This window comes from Phasianus colchicus, chromosome 29, assembly GCF_987193195.1.
Source record: "Phasianus colchicus chromosome 29, bPhaCol1.hap1.1, whole genome shotgun sequence".
In the NCBI taxonomy this organism is placed as follows: domain Eukaryota; kingdom Metazoa; phylum Chordata; class Aves; order Galliformes; family Phasianidae; genus Phasianus; species Phasianus colchicus.
Window position 1 is genome coordinate 4114159 of NC_143464.1, and position 22083 is coordinate 4136241.

The 22083-nt window shown below is 60.7% G+C and overlaps 1 protein-coding gene across 1 annotated transcript in view; it reads left to right on the forward strand.

Annotated features, from left to right (window-relative positions):
* The window catches only part of HUWE1 (HECT, UBA and WWE domain containing E3 ubiquitin protein ligase 1), a 99452-nt gene that overhangs the window by 44148 nt on the left and 33221 nt on the right, over nucleotides 1-22083 (forward strand). The window contains exons 42-57 of the mRNA XM_090126479.1: nucleotides 2262-2653; nucleotides 3919-4114; nucleotides 5162-5329; nucleotides 7019-7161; nucleotides 7246-7312; nucleotides 8497-8705; nucleotides 10342-10553; nucleotides 11885-12064; nucleotides 13084-13250; nucleotides 14017-14162; nucleotides 14253-14328; nucleotides 14410-14508; nucleotides 14996-15129; nucleotides 16455-16626; nucleotides 17629-17857; nucleotides 21256-21434. Of these exons, the coding sequence (XP_089982605.1) occupies nucleotides 2262-2653; nucleotides 3919-4114; nucleotides 5162-5329; nucleotides 7019-7161; nucleotides 7246-7312; nucleotides 8497-8705; nucleotides 10342-10553; nucleotides 11885-12064; nucleotides 13084-13250; nucleotides 14017-14162; nucleotides 14253-14328; nucleotides 14410-14508; nucleotides 14996-15129; nucleotides 16455-16626; nucleotides 17629-17857; nucleotides 21256-21434 (2769 nt within the window). The remainder of the gene's footprint in view (nucleotides 1-2261; nucleotides 2654-3918; nucleotides 4115-5161; nucleotides 5330-7018; nucleotides 7162-7245; nucleotides 7313-8496; nucleotides 8706-10341; nucleotides 10554-11884; nucleotides 12065-13083; nucleotides 13251-14016; nucleotides 14163-14252; nucleotides 14329-14409; nucleotides 14509-14995; nucleotides 15130-16454; nucleotides 16627-17628; nucleotides 17858-21255; nucleotides 21435-22083) is intronic.

The following is a 22083-nucleotide window of genomic DNA, read 5'->3' on the forward strand; positions in this document are numbered from 1 at the left end:
AATTTTTTGGCTGCTGGGTCAGTTTGGTGACCGTAGGGGGCATTTTGTTGGCCATGGGTTCGTTCTGATGACCTTGGGAAGCAACTTGATGGCCACAGGATTGATTTGGTGGCCATGAGGGGCAATCTATTGGCCATGGGCTCAATCTGATGACCCTGGGTGGCAACTTGATGATCTTGGGGTCAAATTGATGACCCTGGGGGACAACTTGATGGCCACAGGATCGATTTGGTGGCCATGCGGGGCAATCTGTTGGCTGTGGGTTCAATCTGATGAACCTGGGTGGCAACTTGATGGTCTTGGGGTCAAATTGATGAACTTGGAGGCAATCTGTTGGCCATGGGTTCGACCTGATGATGTTGGGTGGCAATCTGTTGGCCATGGGTTCAGTTTGATGACCCTGGGGGGCAACTTGATGGTCTTGGGGTCAAATTGATGACCCTGAGGGGCAACTCGATGGCCACAGGATCAATTTGGTGGCCATAGGGTGCAATCTGTTGGCCATGGGCTCAATCTGATGACCCTGGGTGGCAATCTGTTGGCCATGGGTTCAGTTTGATGACCCTGGGTGGGAACTTGATGGTCTTGGGGTCAAACTGATGACCTTGGAGGCAATCTGTTGGCCACGGGTTCAATCTGATGACCGTGGGGAGCAACTCGATGGCCACAGGATCCATTTGATGACCTTGGAGGCAATCTGTTGGCCGTGGGTTCAATCTGATGACCCTGGGGGGCATCTTGCTGGCCGCAGGATCGATTTGATGACCTTGGGTGGCAATCTGTTGGCCATGGGTTCAGTTTGATGACCCTGGGTGGGAACTTGATGGTCTTCGGGTCAAACTGATGACCTTGGAGGCAATCTGTTGGCCGTGGGCTCAATCTGATGACCCTGGGGGGCAACTCGATGGCCACGGGATCGATTTGATGACCTTGGAGACAATCTGTTGGCCATGGGTTCGATCTGATGACCCTGGGGAGCAATCTGTTGGCCGTGGGTTCAGTTTGATGACGTTGGGTGGCAATCTGTTGGCTGTGGGTTCAATCTGATGATGCTGGGTGGCAATCCATTGGCCATGGGTTCAATCTGATGACCTTGGAGGCAATCTGTTGGCTGTGGGTTCAGTTTGATGACCCTGGGTGGCAACTTGATGGTCTTGGGGTCAAACTGATGACCTTGGAGGCAATCTGTTGGCCACGGGTTCAATCTGATGACCGTGGGAAGCAACTTGCTGGCCACAGGATCAATTTGATGACCTTGGAGGCAATCTGTTGGCTGTGGGTTCAATCTGATGACCTTGGAGGCAATCTGTTGGCTGTGGGTTCAGTTTGATGACCCTGGGTGGCAACTTGATGGTCTTGGGGTCAAACTGATGACCTTGGAGGCAATCTGTTGGCCACGGGTTCAATCTGATGACCGTGGGGAGCAACTCGATGGCCACAGGATCGATTTGATGACCTTGGAGGCAATCTGTTGGCCGTGGGTTCAATCTGATGACCTTGGAGGCAATCTGTTGGCCGTGGGTTCGATCTGATGACCCTGGGGAGCAATCTGTTGGCCGTGGGTTCAGTTTGATGACCTTGGGTGGCAATCTGTTGGCTGTGGGTTCAATCTGATGACCTTAGGGGCAATCCATTGGCCATGGGTTCAATCTGATGACCTTGGAGGCAATCTGTTGGCCGTGGGTTCAATCTGATGACCTTAGGGGCAATCCATTGGCCATGGGTTCAATCTGATGATGCTGGGTGGCAATCCATTGGCCATGGGTTCAATCTGATGACCTTAGGGGCAATCCATTGTCCATTGGTTCAATCTGATGACCTTGGAGGCAATCCATTGGCCATGGGTTCAATCTGATGATGCTGGGTGGCAATCCATTGGCCATGGGTTCAATCTGATGACCTTGGAGGCAATCTGTTGGCCATGGGTTCAATCTGATGACCTTGGAGGCAATCTGTTGGCCGTGGGTTCAGTTTGATGACCTTGGGTGGCAATCCATTGGCCATGGGTTCAATCTGATGACCTTAGGGGCAATCCATTGGCCATGGGTTCAATCTGATGACCTTAGGGGCAATCCATTGGCCATAGGTTCAATCTGATGACCTTAGGGGCAATCCATTGGCCATGGGTTCAATCTGATGACCCCAGGTGGCAACTTGCCGGCCACGGGATCAATTTGTTGGCCACGGAGGGCAATTTATTGTCCGCACGGCCATCCCAGCATCTACAGGATGGACCAACACCCCCCTTATCCCCCCCCCAGACCCCCCCCCAGCAGAAGACGAAGCAACGCCGGATCCGACCCCGACCCCATCGGAACCCCAAGCGGAGGCACCACCGGAGCCCCCCGCCGACCCCAACGCCGAAGCCCCGGTTCGGGGTCTGGCCGAAGAAGCCGTCCCTGCCGTCCTTCGCGCCTGCGTCAGCATGCTGGGGGTCCCGGTGGACCCCGACACCCTGCACGCCACGCTGCGCCTGTGCCTGAGGCTGACCCGGCACCACAAACACGCGCTGCTCTTCGCTGAGCTGCGCAGCACCCGCACCATCCTGGGGCTGACGCAGAGCTCCGGCTTCACCGGCTTCACCCCGCTGGTCACTTTGCTCTTCAGGCACATCATCGAGGATCCCTGCACCCTCAGGCACACCATGGAGAAGGTGGGGGGAACGGGGGGTGGTGGGGGGGGGGGGGGGTGTAGGGATGGGGGAGATGGGGGTCCTGGGGGGGATGGGGGAGGTGGGGCTCCTGGGGGGGACATGGGGTCCTGAGGGAAATGGGGGATGTGGGGATGGGGGATGTGGGGTCCTGAGGGGGATGGGGGACGTGGGGTCCTAGGGGGGTGGGGATGAGGGGGACCTGGGCTCCTGGGGGGGTTGGGGGTGTTGGGATGGGGGACGTGGGGTTCCTGGAGGGGTTGGGGAGTGTGGGGATGGGGGATGTGGGGTCCTGAGGGGAATGGGGGGTGTGGGGATGGGGGATGTGGGGTCCTGGGGGGGGGACATGGGGTCCTGAGGGGAATGGGGGATGTGGGACGTGGGGTCCTGGGGAGGTTGGGGGTGTTGGGATGGGGGACGTGGGGTTCCTGGAGGGGTTGGGGAGTGTGGGGATGGGGGACGTGGGGTTCCTGGGGGGGGACATGGGGTCCTGAGGGGAATGGGGGATGTGGGGATGGGGGACGTGGGGTCCTGGGGGGGTTGGGGGTGTGGGGATGGGGGACGTGGGGTCCTGGGGGGGTTGGGGGTGTGGGGATGGGGGACGTGGGGTCCTGGGGGGTTGGGGGTGTTGGGATGGGGGACGTGGGGTTCCTGGAGGGGTTGGGGAGTGTGGGGATGGTTGACGTGGGGTCCTGAGGGGGATGGGGGGTGTTGGGATGGGGGACGTGGGGTCCTGGGAGGGTTGGGAGGACATGGGGATGGGGGACGTGGGGTTCCTGGGGTGATGGGGGATGTGGGGTCCTGGGGGGATGGAGGGATGTGGGGATGGGGGACATGGGGTCCTGGGGGGGATGGAGGGACGTGGGGGTCCTGGGGGACGTGGGGGTCCTGGGGGGGATGGAGGGACGTGGGGGTCCTGGGGGGGATGGGGGGACGTGGGGATGGGGGAAGTGGGGTTCCTGGGGGGGTTGGGGAGTGTGGGGATGGGGGATGATCCTAGGGGGGTTAGAGGGTATGGGGATGGGGGATGTGGGGTCCTGGGGGGAATGGGAGGACGTGGGGATGGGGGACATGGGGTCTTGGGGGGGACCTGGGGACGGGGGATGTGGGGTCCTGGGGGGTCTGGGGACACTGGGGATGAGGAATGGGGCTGCGTGGGGGTGTGGGGACATCAGGGGCAGGGGGATTGGGGGACATTGGGGTCTGGGGACACATCGGATCCCCCATCCCCGTGTCCCCCCCCATGACAAACCGTGTCCCCCCCCCAGGTGGTGCGCTCAGCAGCCACCAGCGGGGCGGGCAGCACCACGTCGGGGGTGGTGTCGGGCAGTTTGGGTTCTCGTGAGGTCAACTACATCCTGAGGGTTTTGGGGCCGGCCGCCTGCCGCAGCCCACACGTCTTCACCGAGGTGGCCACCGGCTGCATCCGCATCGCCCTGCCCGCCCCGCGCGGCTCCGGGACCGGTGGGTGCTCCTAGGGGGGTCCTGGGGGGGTGGGGGGGGTCTGAGGGGTGTATATGGGTCTTAAATGGGGGTGCTGGGGGTGTATGGGGTTCCGGGTGGGGTGGGGTGGGGTCTGGGGGTGTATATGGATCTTAAATGGGGGTGCTGGGGGTGTGGGGTGGGGTCTGGGGGGTGTATATGGATCTTAAATGGGGGTCCTGGGGGTGTGGGGTGGGGTCTGGGTGGTGTATATGGATCTGAAATGGGGGTCCTGGGGATGTATGGGGGTCCTGGGGGTGCGGGGTGGGGTCTGGGGGTGTATGTGGCTCTGAAATGGGGGTCCTGGGGATGTATGGGGGTCCTGAGGGTGTGGGGTGAGGTCTGGGGGTTGTATATGGATCTTAAATGGGGGTCCTGGGGGTGTATATGGATCTTAAATGGGGGGCCTGGGGATGTATGGGGGTCCTGGGGGTGCAGGGTGGGGTCTGGGGGTGTATGTGGCTTGAAATGGGGGTCCTGGGAGTGCAGGAGGGGGTCCTGGGGACGTATGTGGTTCTGAAATGGGGGTCCTGGGGGTGTGGGGTGGGGTCTGGGGGGTGTATATGGCTCTGAAATGGGAGTCCTGGGGCCCCCACCACCCCCTATCCCCCCCAGTGAGGGACCCCATTGCCCCCTATCCCCACCCACCCCCCCCGTGACTCCCCCCAACCCCAAGAAGGGCCCCCATCACCCCTACCCCCACCCAGCCCCCCTGCTGACCCCCCCCCTTTCTACCCCACCCCCCCCTGCAATAAAGAACCCCATTGCCACCTATCCTCCCCACTAAAGGCCCCCATCACCCCCTACCCCCACCCATCCCCTGCTGACCCCCCCAACCCCAATAAAGGCCCCCATCACCCCCTACCCCCACCCACCCCCCTGCTGACCCCCCCACTTTCTGCCTCACCTCCTCCCCACCCAACAAAGAACCCCATTGCCACCAATCCTCCCCAGTAAGGGACCCCATCACCCCCTACCCCCACCCAGCCCCCTGCTGACCCCCCCACTTTCTTCTCCCCCCCCCCCCAGCATCAGACGACGAATTTGAGAACCTGCGCATCAAAGGCCCCAACGCGGTGCAGCTGGTGAAAACCACAGCAGCCAAACCCGCCGCGCTGCCCCCCATCCCGGAGCCCATCAGGGAGGTGATCTACGACATGCTCAACGCCCTGGCCGCCTACCACGCCCCCGACGAGGGTCAGACCCCCCCCCAAATTAAATACGGGGGGGTTGGGAGGGGGAGGGGGGTGTTCTGTGGGGTTGGGGGCAGAGGTTGGGTGGAGGAGGTGGGATGGAAGGGGGGTGGAATGGAGGTTTGGGGCGGTTGGTTGGGGGGGGGGAGGTGGGTGGGGGGCTGGGGGGATCGTAGGGGAGATTTGGGGTACCTGGGGGTGGCAGTGGGGGGGATTTGGGGTGTTTGTAGGGGATGGAGAGTTGGGGTACCCGTGGAGGGGCAACGGGGGGAGATTTGAGGTGTTTGTAGGGGATGGAGAGCTGGGGTGTCCATGCAGGGGGGATTTGGGGTGTTTGTAGGGGATGGAGAGCTGGGGTGTCCATGCAGGGGGGATTTGGGGTGTTTGTAGGGGATGGAGAGCTGGGGTGTCCATGCAGGGGGGATTTGGGGTGTTTGTAGGGGATGGAGAGCTGGGGTGTCCATGGAGGGGGGATTTGGGGTGTTTGTAGGGGATGGAGAGCTGGGGTGTCCATGGAGGGGGGATTTGGGGTGTTTGTAGGGGATGGAGAGCTGGGGTGTCCATGCAGGGGGGATTTGGGGTGTTTGTAGGGGATGGAGAGCTGGGGTGTCCATGCAGGGGGGATTTGGGGTGTTTGTAGGGGATGGAGAGCTGGGGTGTCCATGGAGGGGGGATTTGGGGTGTTTGTAGGGGATGGAGAGCTGGGGTGTCCATGCAGGGGGGATTTGGGGTGTTTGTAGGGGATGGAGAGCTGGGGTGTCCATGCAGGGGGGATTTTGGGGTTTCTGTAGAGGATGGAGAGTTGGGGTGTTCATGGAGGGGGATTTTGGGGTGTTTGTAGGGGATGAAGAGCTGGGGTACCCATGGAGAGGGATTTGGGGTGTTTGTAGGGGATGGAGAGTTGGGGTGTCCATGGAGAGGGATTTGGGGTGTTAGTAGGGGATGGAGAGCTGGGGTACCCATGGAGGGGGATTTTGGGGTGTTTGTAGGGGATGAAGAGCTGGGGTACCCATGGAGAGGGATTTGGGGTGTTTGTAGGGGATGAAGAGCTGGGGTACCCATGGAGAGGGATTTGGGGTGTTTGTAGGGGATGAAGAGCTGGGGTACCCATGGAGAGGGATTTGGGGTGTTTGTAGGGGATGGAGAGCTAGGGTACCCATGGAGGGGGATTTGGGGTGTTTGTAGGGGATGGAGAGTTGGGGTGTCCATGGAGGGGGCAGTGGGGAGAGATACAGGGTATTTGTAGGGAAGATTTGGGGTACCCATGGAGGGGGCAATGGAGGGAGATTTAGGGTATTTGTAGGGAAGATTTGGGTTATCTGTAGGGTATGGAGGTTTGGAGCATCCATGGGGGGGGAAATTTGGAGTGTTTGTAGGGGAAATTTGGGGTGTCTGTAAGGTATGGAGGTTTGGAGCGTCCCTGGGGGGGGGGGGGATTTGGAGTGTTTGTAGGGGAAATTTAGGGTGTCTGTAGGGGATGGAGGTTTGGAGTGTCCATGGGGGGGGCATTTGGGGTGTTTGTAGGGGAAATTTGGGGTGTCCGTAGGGTACGAAGTGCCCATGGGTAGAAATCAAATCACCAACAGAACGGAGGTTTCGGGGAGCACAACGAGGGCTGTCATAGGGGATAAAGAAGTGGGGGGTCCTGACATTTGTGTGTCGTCCCCCCCCCCTTATTTTTTTTTCCTCCCAGGGGACAAAGGTGACCCCAAAGCCGCGGTGCCCAGCGAGGTGAGCCAGCTGCTGACCGACATCGGTGACGACATGTACCAGCAGTACCGCAGCCTCACCAGGCAGCCCCCCGACTTCGACCCCCCCGCCGGCTTCGGCATCAACGTCTGTGGGATTTTTCTTAGGGTGGGGAGGATTGGGAGGTGAAGGGCACCCCGTGTCTGACCCACGCGTCCCCCTCTCCTGCAGGCTCAGGTGTTTGGGGCGGATGGGGCGGCTGCGGAGACGCCGCCGACGGGGACGCCCCAAGGAGAAGGTACCCCCCGTCGCCCCCCCCCCCCACGACCCCCAAATATCCCTCCCACCCCCCCCCCAGCATCCCCAGAACCCCTCCGTGTCCCTCAGCGCGGCCCCTGAGCCTCCCAACACCTCCGTGCCCCAAATCCCCCATACGTGCCCTGCGTGTCCCACCCTGTCACCCCCGATGTCCCCCCCAGTCCCCTTTAACATCCTCTCAATGTCCCCGAGACCCCAAACAAACTCCCCGAATCCTTGACCCCCTGATGCCCACCCCATATCCTCCACCACATCCCTGTAACGTCCTCAAGACCCTAACGTCCCCAAACATCCCTACAGTGCCCCCTAAACTTCCCTACAGTGTCCCCAAGCCCCTAAGAACCCCCAGATGTCCCTACAATGTCTCCAAGACATCCCTACTATGCCCTCAACCCCCCTAATGTTCCCTAAATGTCCCTACAATGCCCTTGACCCCCTCTAATGTCCCCTAAATGTCCCTACAATGTCCCCTAATCGTCCCTACAATGTCCCCTAATCGTCCCTGCAATGCCCCCAACCCCCTTAATGCCCCCTAAATGTCCCTACAATGCCCCTGATCTCCTCTAATGTCCCTATATGTCCCTACAATGCCCCTGACCCCCCCCAATGTCCCCAAAGCATCCCTACAATGTCCCCAAGACATCCCTACAATGCCCCCAACCCCCTTAATGCCCCCTAAATGTCCCTACAATGCCCCTGACCCCCTCTAACGTCCCTAAATGTCCCTACAATGCTCCTGACCCCTCCCAGCATTCCCTAAACGTCCCTTTAATGCCCCCAGCCCCTCTGATGTCCCCTAAATGTCCCTACAATGCTCCTGACCCCCCCCAGCATCCCCTAAATGTCCCTACGATGCCCCTGACCCCCTCTGATGTTCCCTAAGCGTCCCTATAGTGCCCCTGACCCCCTCTAATGTCCCCTGAATGTCACTATAATGCCCATGGCCCCCCCCCCAACATCCCCTAAACGTCCCTACAATGCCCTTGACCCCCTCTAACATCCCCCTAAGAACCTCACTACCGTCCCCAAGCCCCTTCCTGCCTCCTCATCTCCCCGCTAACATCCCCCAGCTCCCCATATCCCCGAGCCCCCTCACGCCCCCATCGCCCCTCTGACGTCCCCTCATCCCCTCCGCTTTGTGCGTCCCCCCCTCCCCCAAAAAAGCCTCCAGCCCCGAGGAAGGCCGCGAGGGGAGGAAGGAGAAGGAAGGCGAGCGGGGCGAGGAACGGCAGCGCCCCAAAGGCTCCAAACCTCTGCTGCCCACCTCCACCATCCTGCGGCTGCTGGCCGAGCTGGTGCGCTCCTACGTGGGCATCGCCACCCTCATCGCCAACTACAGCTACACCGTGGGGCAGTCCGAGCTCATCAAGGAGGTTTGTCACCATCCCTGCCACCCCTCAGGGGTGGGGGGTAGCTGTGTTGGGTGCTGCCGTCAGGCTGGGTGTCTTTGGGGGGAGTTCTGACTGTTGTCACCTGTCTGGTTGTGTTGGGTGCTGCCTTCAATCTGGGTGTCTGGGGGGGTTCTGACTGTTGTCACCTGGCTCGTTGTGTTGGGTGCTGCCGTCAGGCTGGGTGTCTTGGGGGGGTTCTGACTGTTGTCACCTGTTTAGGGTGTCACCATCAACTTGTTCTGACTGTTGTGCCCCCCCCAGCACCCTGTATCCCTGTCCCCACCTGCCCCAACCCCACTTGTGTCCCCCCACGCATGCCACTGTCATCCCCATAGGGCTGTCCCCATCCCCCATAGGATTATCTCCATCACCCATAGGTTTGTCCCCATCACCTATTGGGGTCTCCCCATCCCCCATAAGTCTGTCCCCATCCCCCCATAGGATTATTCCCATCCCCATAGGATTATCCCCATCCAACATAGGGGCCTCCCCATCCCCCATAGGATTATCCCCATCCCCCATTGGGGTCTCCCCATCCCACATAGGATTATCCCCATCCCCTATAGGGCTGTCCCCATCCCCCATTGGGGTCTCCCCATCCCCCCATAGGCTTATCCCCATCCCCCCATAGGCTTATCCCCATCCCCCATAGGCTTATCCCCATCCCCCATAGGCTTATCCCCATCCCACATAGGGGTCTCCCCATCACCCATAGGATTATCCCCATTACCCATTGGGGTCTCCCCATCCCACATAGGGCTGTCCCCATCCCCCATAGGATTATCCCCATCCCCCATAGGCTTATCCCCATCCCCCATAGGGGTCTCCCCATCACCCATAGGATTATCCCCATCCCCCATAGGGGCCTCCCCATCCCCCATAGGATTATCCCCATCACCCATTGGGGTCTCCCCATCCCACATAGGGCTGTCCCCATCCCCCCATAGGATTATCCCCATCCCCCCATAGGATTATCCCCATCACCCATTGGGGTCTCCCCATCCCACATAGGATTATCCCCATCCCCCATTGGGGTCTCCCCATCCCCCCATAGGCTTATCCCCATCCCCCATAGGATTATCCCCATCCCCCATAGGGCTGTCCCCATCCCACATAGGGCTGTCCCCATCCCCCACAGGATTATCCCCATCCCCCACAGGATTATCCCCATCCCCCATAGGGGTCTCCCCATCACCCATAGGATTATCCCCATCCCCCATAGGGGCCTCCCCATCCCCCATAGGATTATCCCCATCACCCATTGGGGTCTCCCCATCCCCCATAGGTCTGTCCCCATCACCTATTGGGGTCTCCCCATCACCCATAGGTCTGTCCCCATCACCCATTGGGGTCTCCCCATTCCCCATAGGGTTGTCCCATCACCCATTGGTCTGTCCCCATCCCCTATAGGGCTGTCCCCATCCCCCATTGGGGTCTCCCCATCCCCCATAGGGGTCTCCCCATCCCCCATAGGACTGTCCCCATCCCCCACAGGATTATCCCCATCACCCATCGGTCCGTCCCCATCACCCCTGTGGTACCACCTCTTCCAGGTTCTTCTGGGGGGGGTGGGGGGGTCTGGAACCCATCCACCCCATCACCCCGTGTCTCCCCACAGGACTGCAGCGTTCTGGCCTTCGTGCTGGACCACCTGCTGCCCCACACACAGAACGCTGAGGACAAGGACACGCCGGCGCTGGCGCGGCTCTTCCTGGCCAGCCTGGCCGCCGCCGGCAGCGGGACGGACGCGCAGGTGGCTCTGGTCAACGAGGTGAAGGCAGCGCTGGGACGGGCCCTGGCCATGGCCGAGAGCACCGAGAAGCACGCCAGGTGGGGGTGGGGGGCATGGAGGGTGGCACCTCGCTCCCACCACCCAGCGTGGGGTGTCCCCAGCACCACTTGGGTGTCCCCAGCACCACTTGGGTGTCCTCAGCATCGCTTGGGTGTCCCCAGCACCACTTGGGTGTCCCCAGCACCAGTTGGGTGTCCTCAGCATCACTTGGGCGTCACCATCACCACTTGGGTGTCCCCATGGCCCCATGGGGTGTCCCAGTCACCAGTTGGGTGTCCCCAGCACCATTTGGGTGTTGTCAGCATCACTTGGGCGTCACCATCACCACTTGGGTGTCCCCATGGCCCCATGGGGTGTCTCAGTCACCAGTTGGATGTCCCCGACACCAGTTGGGTGTCCCAGTCACCAGTTGGGTGTCCCCATGGCCCCATGGAGTGTCCCCATCACCACTTGAGTGTCCCCATCACCACTTGGGTGTCCCCATGGATCCATGGGGTGTCCCAGTCACCACTTGGGTGTCCCCAGCACCAGTTGGGTGTCCTCAGCATCGCTTGGGTGTCACCATCACCTCTTGGGTGTCCCCATGGCCCCATGGGGTGTCCCAGTCACCAGTTGGGTGTCCCCATCGTCAGTAGGGTGTCCCCATGGCCCCATGGAGTGTTCCAGTCACCACTTGGGTGTCCCCATCACCACTTGGGTGTCCCCAACACCACTTGAGTGTCCCCATGGCCCCATGGGGTGTCCCAGTCACCACTTGGGTGTCCCCAGCAGCACTTGGGTGTCCCCATGGCCCCATGGGGTGTCCCCGTCACCACTTGGGTGTCCCCATCACCACTTGGGTGTTCCCATGGCCCCATGGAGTGTCCCCAACACCAGTTGGGTGTTCCCAACGCCAGTTCGGTGTCCTCTTCACCCTTGGGGTGTTCTTTTCATCCTTGGGGTGTCCCCATGGGGCGTCCCCTACCACCCATCGCCAGTTGGGTGTCCTCAGCACCTTTGGGGTTTCTTCTTCATCCTTGTGGTGACCCCATGGCCCCATCTGGTGTCCCCCACTACCCATCGTGGAGTGTCCCCAACACCACTTGGGTGTCCTCAGCATCCTTGGTATGTCCCCATCCTCCTGTCCCTCACTGGTCACTTCAGTCCCACCACTCATTTTGGGGTATCTCCATCACCAGTTGGGTGTCCTCATCACCAGTTGGGTGTCCCCACCACCCGTGGGATGTCCCCATCCCTCAGCACCTTGGTGTCACCAAAGTCCCACCATTCATTGCGTGTTGGCTCCATCCTCATCACTTGTGGAGGTGACCCAGCCCCACGGAGGTGACCCAGCCCCACGGAGGTGACACATCCCTTTGTCCCCACGCAGGCTGCAGGCCGTCATGTGCATCATCAGCACCATCATGGAGTCGTGCCCTTCCACCTCCAGCTTCTACAGCAGCGCCACCAAAACCCAACACAATGGCATGAACAACATCATCCGCCTCTTCCTCAAAAAGGGCTTGGTCAACGACCTGGCCAGGGTCCCACACAGCCTCGACCTCTCTAGGTATACCCTACGTGTGGGGCTGGGGACACGTGGTGGGGTTGGGGACACGTGGTGGGGTTGGGGACACCCACTCTTGGTCACCATGTTGGGTATCGCTATTTCTACATTGGATGGATGGCGTTGGTGTTGTGATGTTTGCACCAAAATGATGGGGTTTGGGGTCACCTGAGTGCCACAGAGGGGACATTTGGGGACAGCCAGACCCCCGATGTCCCATCACATGTCCCCTCTCCCTCGGTGTCCCATTGTGTGTCCTCTCCCCCAAAGATGGCCAACACCACATGGTGTCTTGACACCAAACATCTCTATTTCTATGTTGGATGGATGGCGTTGATGTTGAGATGCTTGCACCAAAATGATGGGGTTTGGGGTCACCTGAGTGTCACAAAGGGGACATTTGGGGACAGCCAGACCCCTGGTGTCCCATCGGGTGTCCCTTCCCCCCAACACAGCCAACACCACATGGTGTCATGGCACCAAATATCTCTATTTCTACGTTGGATGGATGGCGTTGATGTTGAGATGCTTGCACCAAAATGTTGGGGTTTGGGGTCACCTGAGTGCCACAAAGGGGACATTTGGGGACAGCCAGACCCCTGTGTCCCATCGGGTGTCCCCTCCCCCCAACACAGCCAACACCACATGGTGTCATGGCACCAAACATCTCTATTTCTACGTTGGATGGATGGCGTTGATGTTGTGATGCTTGCACCAAAATGATGGAGGTTGGGGTCACCTGAGTGCCACAGAGAGGACGTTTGGGGACAGCCAGTCTCATCATGTGTCCCCTCCCCCTTGGTGTCCCACTGTGTGTCCTCTCCCCCAGAGATGGCCAACACCACATGGTGTCATGGCACCAAACATCTCCATTTCTACGTTGGATGGATGGCGTTGATGTTGTGATGCTTGCACCAAAATGATGGGGTTTGGGGTCACCTGAATGCCACAAAGGGGTCATTTGGGGACAGCCAGACCCCCGTGTCCCATCGGGTGTCCCCCCCCTCTCCCCTCTCCTCCAGCCCCAACATGGCCAACACGGTCAACGCGGCGTTGAAGCCATTGGAGACGCTGTCGCGCATCGTCAACCAACCCAGCGGGCTCTTTGGCACCAAGGGCTCCTCCAGCAAGAGCAAAGGAGATGGAGGTGGGGGGTCCCGCGACGCCGGCGCAGCCCCCCCGGATGGAGGTACAGCCTCTCTTCCCCCACCCTACACCCCCCCACACGTCATTGTCCCATCTCATGGGGGTGTCCCCCCGTATCACCCTTCCGTGTCCCCACATCTCCTCTGTGACCCCTCTTTGTGCTACTCTCGTCCCCTTCAGTCACTTTCCCATGTCCCCAAATCCCTTCCGTGTCCCGAAACCCCCTTTGTGTCCCCTCTGTGACCCCTCCATATCCCCAGATCCCCTTTGTCCCTTCCACGTTCCCTCCATGTCCCCAGATCTGCTCTGTGTCTCCTCTGCATCCCCTCTGTGTCCCCAAATCCCCTCCATGTCCCCAAATCCCCTTTGTGTCCCCTCTGTGACCCTTCCATATCCCCAAATCCTCTTTGTCCCTTCCACGTTCCCTCCATGTCCCCAGATCTGCTCTGTCTCCTCCATGTCCCCTCCGTGTCCCCAAACCCCCTTTGTGTCCCCTCTATGACCCCTCCATATCCCCAAATCCCCTTTGTTCCTTCCACGTTCCCTCCATGTCCCCAGATCTGCTCTGTGTCCCCTCTGTGTTCCCCCCATGTCCCCAAATCCCCTCTGCATCCCCCCCATGTCCCCAAATCCCCTATGTCCCCTGTGTATCTCCAAATCCCTTCTGTGTCCCTTCCATGTCTCCAGCCCCCCTCTGTGTCCCCCCCATGTCCCCAAATCCCCTCTACATCCCCTGCATGTCTCTGTGTCCCCTCCCTCTGCCCCCCCCGCCCCCTTTTCACATGTCACCCCTTGTGTTCCCCCCTTAGGGGACCCCGGGGACCCCGAGCCCCCCGAGGAGGACGCAGAGGCAGCGCAGGCGGAGGCAGCAGACGGAGACATGGATGGGGAGACCGAGGGTGACACAGTGGTGCTGGCAGGGCAGCCCGAGGGGCTCAGCACCCAGGAGATGCAGGTCAGGACCCCCCTTCCCCCCCTCAACTCTCATTTTCCCCCCTCCCTTCTTCCCCATCCCCAAATCTCCTATTTTTACCCCCCAACAAAGGTGGAGAACGAACTGGAGGACCTCATCGATGAGCTCCTGGAGCGGGACGGGGCCACCGGCAACAGCACCATCATTGGTGGGAGCCCCCTCCTCACCTCACCCCGTAAGATTTTTGGGGTTCCCCCCCCAGTTTCTCACATTTCCCCCCCCCTTACAGTGAGCCGCTCGGGTGAGGATGAGTCTCAGGAGGACGTGCTGATGGACGAGGCGCCCTCCAACCTCAGCCAGGCCTCCACCCTACAAGCCAACCGGGAAGGTGAGCGGGTTTGGGGCACCCTATGGGATCCGGGGGGCACCCCGTGGTGATTTGGAGGACACCCTATGGGATTCAGGGCACCCAGTGGGGTTTTTGGGGCACCCCATAGTTTTTCTGAGGGACACGCTTGGGATTCAGAGAACCCCAAAGGTGTTTGGGGTTCCCCATGGGTTTTTGGGGATGCTCCATGGGATTCTGGGGGACACCCCATGGGATTGGAGGTACCCCATGGATTTTTGGGGACACCCCATGGGATTTTGGGGCTATTCATGGCCTTTTTGGGATGCCCCATGCATTTTTGGATACACCTCATAGGATTTGGGGAACACTCCATTGGATTTCGGGACACCCCGTGGTGTTTTGGGGACACCCCATGGGAATTTAGGACACTCCATCCATTTAGGGGGCCGCCCCATTGGATTTTGGGGGCACCCCATGGATTTTTGGGGACGCCCCATGGCATTTTGTCCCCTTTGTGCCCCCAAAGACTCGATGAACATCCTGGACCCCGAGGATGAGGAGGAGCACACGCAGGAGGAGGACAGCAGTGGCAGCAATGAGGATGAAGATGACAGCCAGGACGAGGAGGAGGAGGAGGAGGAGGAAGATGAGGACGATCAGGTTTGGGGGGGGGGTTCCAGCCCTACACTCCCCCGCTTTCCTCCCCTCCCCCAATCCCCCCTTTTTCCTCCCAGACTCCCTTCCCTTTTCCAGATCCCCCTTTGCCCCATAATCCCTTTTTTTCCTCCAAAATCCTCTTTCTTCCCCCAACCTCCCCTTTTTCCCCCTCACACCCCCTTTTCCCCTCCCCCAAGCTCCCCCCTTGCCTCCCAAATCTCCTCTTCCTCCCAGCCCCCTTTTTCCTTCTCCAAATCCCCTCTTTTCTTCCCCCAACCCACCTCTTTCCCCCCCCCATTCCTCCTCTTCCCCCCTGCCAAATCCCTATCTTTCCCCCCAAATCCCCATCTTCCCCCCCCCAAACTCCCTTTTCTCCCCATAAACTCCCTCATTTCCCCCCCAGTCCCCTTTTTCCTCCTCCAACCCCCCTCTTTTCTCCCCCAAATCTCCTTCTTACCCTCACAAATCCCCTTTCTCCCCCAAACCCATCTCTCCCCCCTTACCCCTCATTTATCCCCCAACCCCCCTCCCCTTAATCCCCTTTTTCCTCCTCCAACCCCCCGATTTCCCCCGAATCCCCTTTTCTCCCCCCAAACCTCTTCTTTTCCCCTAAATCCCTTTCTTCCCCCCCCAAATCCCCCCATTCCCCCCATAAACTCCCACATCCCCCCCACCCCAATCCCCTTTTTCCTCCTCCTCCAACCCCCCCATTTCCCCCCAATCCCCTTTTCTCCCCCCAAACCTCCTCTTTTCCCCTAAATCCCTTCCCCCCCCCCACTCCCCCGTAAACTCCCACATTCCCCCCACCCCCATCCCCTTTTTCCTCCTCCTCCAGCCCCCCCATTTTCCCCCAGTCCCCTTTTCTCCCCCCAAACCTCTTCTTTTCCCCTAAATCCCTTCTGCCCCCCAACTCCTCCCATAAACTCCCACATTCCCCCCCACCCCCATCCCCTTTTTCCTCCTCCTCCAACCCCCCCATTTTCCCCCAGTCCCCTTTTCTCCCCCCAAACCTCTTCCCCTAAATCCCTCCCCCCCCTCCCCCCATAAACTCCCACATCCCCCCCACCCCAATCCCCTTTTTCCTCCTCCTCCAACCCCCCCATTTCCCTCAGTCCCCTTTTCTCCCCCCAAACCTCCTCTTTTCCCCTAAATCCCTTCTGCCCCCAACTCCCCCCATAAACTCCCACATCCCCCCCACCCCCATCCCCTTTTCCCTCCTCCAACCCCCCCCATTTTTCTCCCCCCAACCCCCCTCATTCCCCTCCAACCCCCCCTGCAATCCCCCTCGTCCCCCCCATTAACCCTCCCCCCGACGCTCCCCCCCCCAGGACGATGAGGAAGGGGAGGAAGGGGAGGAGGAGGAGGACGACGATGATGGCTCCGAGATGGAGCTGGACGAGGATTACCCCGACATGAACGCCTCCCCCCTGGTCCGCTTCGAGCGCTTCGACCGCGACGACGACCTCATCATCGAGTTTGACAACATGTTCTCCAGCCCCAGTAAGGGGGTGGGGGGCAAGGGGGGGGCAGTGGGGGTGGGCAGCAGCCCCCCGAGTCCCTGTGAGGTGCAGGAAGGGCGGGGGTCCCTCTGTAGCGTCTCATTGGGATGGGTTCAGCCCCACTGTTTCGCTTCTATATGGATTATGGGGGGGGGTAGGGGGTGGGCTTCACCCCATTTCTGCTCCTCCCCACCCCCCATTATTAGCTTTTTTTTTTGGGGGGGTGGGGGGGTGGGAAGGGGTTTGCCTGCATTTCTTCCCTTCCTTTTGGTTTTGGGGGTGTCAGGGTGGGGGTCACCCCTGTTTCTTCATCCCTGTATCGATCTGGGGTTGGAACCCCCCCCCAAATTTCTTTACTCTTACATAGATGTGAAGGGGGGGGGAGTTGTCAGAGTGGGGATTGTAGGGGTGGGGGGTCATCCCCATTTCTTTACCTTTATATGGATTTGGGGAAGGGGTTGTCGGGGTGGGGATCACCCCCCCGTTTCTTCTCCCCTGTATGGATTTGAGGGGGGTGGGGGGGGTCAAAACAGGTTTCCTCCCCATTTCTTCATCTCTGTATGGATTTAGGGGGGGGGCGGAGGAGGGATTCACCCCATTTCTCCCCCTCCCCCTTATTTCAGGGTGGCTCAGGGTGGGCTTCACCCCATTTCTTCCCCACCCCATTATTTTGTGGGGGCTCAGGGGGGTTTTCGCCCTCAACTTCATCACTCCCTATCATTTTGGGGGGGGGCATCAGAAAGGCTCTCAGCCCCATTTCACCCCCTCCCCCTTATTTTAGGGCTTCACCCCGTATCTCCCCCTCCCCATTATTTTAGGGTGACTCGGGGGGGGGGGGCTTCACCCCCACTCCTTCCCTCCCTATCATTCTGAGAGCCATCAGGAAGGGTCTCCACCCCATTTCTCCCCCCTCCCATCGTATCAAAGCTGCTCAGGACTGCACCCACCCCCCCCCCCTCCCCCTCTTCTTTATTAACCCCCCCCTCATTTCTCTCCCTCGCAGCCGACATCCCCCCCTCCCCGGGGAACATCCCAGCCACTCACCCCCTCCTGGTTCGCCACGCAGACCACGGCTCCCTGGCCTTGGGGGGGGGCTCGTCGGGGGCCCGCCTGGCGCAGGGGATGGGGCGCAGCCAGCGCACGCTGCGGCAGCTGACGGCCAACACGGGGCACACCATCCACGTGCATTACCCCGGCACCCGGCAGCCCAACCCCCCCCTCATCCTGCAGAGGTGAGCCGCCCTTCGGGGTGTCCCCCTCCCCACCTCCTGTCACCTGGGACATCACCCTGGTGGCCCCTCCGTTCCCCTCCGTGTCATCGCGGTGTCCCCTCGTGTCACCCCAGTGTCCACTGATTCCCCCTCGGTGGCACCCCATGGCTCCCGGTGTCCCCTTGTGTCACCCTGGTGTCAGCCCAGCATCCTCTGATTTCCCCTTGGTGGCACCCCGTGGCTCCTGGTGTCCCCGTGCATCACCCTGATGTGACCCCAGTGTCCCCTGCTTTCCCCTTGGTGGCACCCCATGGCTCCTGGTGTCCCTTGTGTCACCCTCATGTCACCCCACTGTTCCCTGATTTCCTCTTGGTGGCACCCCATGGCTCCTGGTGTCCCCTTGCGTCACCCTGGTGTCAGCCCAGTGTCCCCTGCTTTCCCCTTGGTGGCACCCCATGGCTCCTGGTGTCCCCGTGCATCACCCTGATGTGACCCCAGTGTCCCCTGATTTCCCCTTGGTGGCACCCCATGGCTCCTGGTGTCCCTTGTGTCACCCTCATGTCACCCCACTGTTCCCTGATTTCCCCTTGGTGGCACCCCATGGCTCCTGGTGTCCCCGTGTGTCACCCTCATGTCACCCCAGTGTCCCCTTCTGTCATCTCATTGTCCCCTGCTTTCCCCTCGGTGGCACCCCATGGCTCCCGGTGTCCCCGTGTGTCACCCTGATGTCACCCCAGTGTCCCCTTCTGTCATCTCATTGTCCCCTGCTTTCCCCTTGGTGGCACCCTATTTCTCTTGGTGTCCCCGTGTGTCACCCTGGTGTCAGCCCAGCATCCTCTGATTTCCCCTTGGTGGCACCCCGTGGCTCCTGGTGTCCCCGTGTGTCACCCTGATGTGACCCCAGTGTCCCCTGATTTCCCCTTGGTGGCACCCCATGGCTCCTGGTGTCCCCGTGCATCACCCTGATGTGAACCCAGTGTCCCCTGTTTTCCCCTTGGTGGCACCCCATGGCTCCTGGTGTCCCTTGTGTCACCCTCATGTCACCCCACTGTTCCCTGATTTCCTCTCGGTGGCACCCCATGGCTCCCGGTGTCCCCGTGTGTCACCCTGATGTCACCCCAGTGTCCCCTTCTGTCATCTCATTGTCCCCTGCTTTCCCCTCGGTGGCACCCCATGGCTCCTGGTGTCCCCGTGCATCACCCTGATGTGACCCCAGTGTCCCCTGATTTCCCCTTGGTGGCACCCCATGGCTCCTGGTGTCCCCGTGCATCACCCTGATGTGACCCCAGTGTCCCCTGCTTTCCCCTTGGTGGCACCCCATGGCTCCTGGTGTCCCCGTGCATCACCCTGATGTGACCCCAGTGTCCCCTGCTTTCCCCTTGGTGGCACCCCATGGCTCCTGGTGTCCCTTGTGTCACCCTCATGTCACCCCACTGTTCCCTGATTTCCCCTTGGTGGCACCCCATGGCTCCTGGTGTCCCCGTGCATCACCCTGATGTGACCCCAGTGTCCCCTGATTTCCCCTCGGTGGCACCCCATGGCTGCTGGTGTCCCTTGTGTCACCCTCATGTCACCCCACTGTTCCCTGATTTCCCCTTGGTGGCACCCCATGGCTCCTGGTGTCCCCGTGCATCACCCTGATGTGACCCCAGTGTCCCCTGATTTCCCCTTGGTGGCACCCCATGGCTCCTGGTGTCCCTTGTGTCACCCTCATGTCACCCCACTGTTCCCTGATTTCCCCTTGGTGGCACCCCATGGCTCCTGGTGTCCCCGTGTGTCACCCTGGTGTCAGCCCAGCATCCTCTGATTTCCCCTTGGTGGCACCCCGTGGCTCCTGGTGTCCCCGTGTGTCACCCTGATGTGACCCCAGTGTCCCCTGCTTTCCCCTTGGTGGCACCCCATGGCTCCTGGTGTCCCCGTGCATCACCCTGATGTGAACCCAGTGTCCCCTGTTTTCCCCTTGGTGGCACCCCATGGCTCCTGGTGTCCCTTGTGTCACCCTCATGTCACCCCACTGTTCCCTGATTTCCTCTCGGTGGCACCCCATGGCTCCCGGTGTCCCCGTGTGTCACCCTGATGTCACCCCAGTGTCCCCTTCTGTCATCTCATTGTCCCCTGCTTTCCCCTCGGTGGCACCCCATGGCTCCTGGTGTCCCCGTGCATCACCCTGATGTGACCCCAGTGTCCCCTGATTTCCCCTTGGTGGCACCCCATGGCTCCTGGTGTCCCTTGTGTCACCCTTATGTCACCCCACTGTTCCCTGATTTCCTCTCGGTGGCACCCCATGGCTCCCGGTGTCCCCGTGTGTCACCCTGATGTCACCCCAGTGTCCCCTTCTGTCATCTCATTGTCCCCTGCTTTCCCCTTGGTGGCACCCCATGGCTCCTGGTGTCCCCGTGTGTCACCCTGGTGTCAGCCCAGCATCCTCTGATTTCCCCTTGGTGGCACCCCATGGCTCCTGGTGTCCCCGTGTGTCACCCTGATGTCACCCCAGTGTCCCCTGCTTTCCCCTTGGTGGCACCCCATGGCTCCCGGTGTCCCCGTGTGTCACCCTGATGTCACCCCAGTGTCCCCTTCTGTCATCTCATTGTCCCCTGCTTTCCCCTTGGTGGCACCCCATGGCTCCTGGTGTCCCCTTGTGTCACCCTGGTGTCAGCCCAGCATCCTCTGATTTCCCCTTGGTGGCACCCCGTGGCTCCTGGTGTCCCCGTGCATCACCCTGATGTGACCCCAGTGTCCCCTGTTTTCCCCTTGGTGGCACCCCATGGCTCCTGGTGTCCCTTGTGTCACGCTTATGTCACCCTGGTGGCCCCTGGTGCCCCTTGTTGTCACACAGGTGACCCCTGATGGTCCTTTGTCCCCTCCCCCACCTTGTCCCCATGAGCATCCCTGGTTCCTCCATTCCCCTCCACCTTGGTTCCCACGTCCCATCGTGTGTCCCCATGTCCCAGTATGTCCCAACATGTGTCCAAATGTCTCAACACATGTCCAAATGTCCCAACACATGTCCCCACGTCCCAACACGTGTCCCCACGTCCCATTATGTCCCAACATGTGTCCCCATGTCCCAAGATGTGTCCAAATGTCCCAGCACATGTCCCTATGTCCCAGTGCGTCCCAACATGTGTCCCTATGACCCAACACGTGTCCCATGTTCCAACGTGTGTCCCCATGTCCCAGTGTGTCCCAACATGTGTCCAAATGTCCCAACACGTGTCCCCACGTCCCAATGTGTGTCCCCACGTCCCAGTGTGTCCCAACACGTGTCCCCACGTCCCAACACGTATCCCCCTGCGCCCCTCCCCCTCGCTCCCTCCTCCTCCCTACGCCCCCTCCCATCCCCAGCATCCCCCCGCCCCCCCTGTGTGACTCCCCCCCCACCCCCTCACCGTCCCCACATTGTCCCCGTGTCCCCGCAGGCTGCTGGGCCCATCGGCGGCAGCCGACATCCTGCAGCTGAGCAGCAGCCTGCCGCTGCAGAGCCGGGGCCGGGCCCGCCTGCTGGTGGGCAACGAGGACGTGCACATCATCGCCCGCTCCGACGATGAGCTGCTGGATGACTTCTTCCATGAGCAGGGACCTACGGGCAGCCAGGCAGGCGAGTGGGGGAGGGGACGCAGGGGGTGGGGGGGGGAGGGGTCGGGAGGGGTGGGGTCAGGAGGTGGGGGGGGGTCAATGGGATGGGGAGGAGTCAGGAGGAGGGGGAGGGGTTAAGGGGAGGGATGGGTTGGGAAGTGGGAAATGAAGGTCAGAAGAATGAATGAATGGGATGGAGGTGGGGCTAGAGGGTAAGGGGCGTGGCCAGAGTATGGGGGCGTGGTCTTGAGGGGTGTGGTCAGTGGGTGTGGACAGCGAGGGGGTGGGGTCAGGAAGGGGAGGGGTCAGCACCTGTGGGAGGTGCAGGGCTATAGGAGAGAGAAGGGGGCGTGGCCATGGTCCAGAGGGCGTGGTCATGATGGGTGTGGTCGGTGGGCGTGGCCGAAGTGGAGGGGTGGGGTCAGCAGGGGAAGCGTCAGCCCTTATGGTCTACGCAGGGCTATAGGAGAGAGAAAGGGGGCATGGCCATGACCTATGGGGCGTGGTCAGAATGCAGGGGGCGTGGCTACAGTGGGTGTGGTCAGTGGGCGTGGCCAGAGTGGAGGGGTGGGGTCAGGAGATGAGTTAGTCCTTATGGGAATGCAAAGCTATGGGAGAGGGGCGTGGGGGGCGTGGCCAGAATGTAAGGGGCGTGGCCATAGTCATGGGGG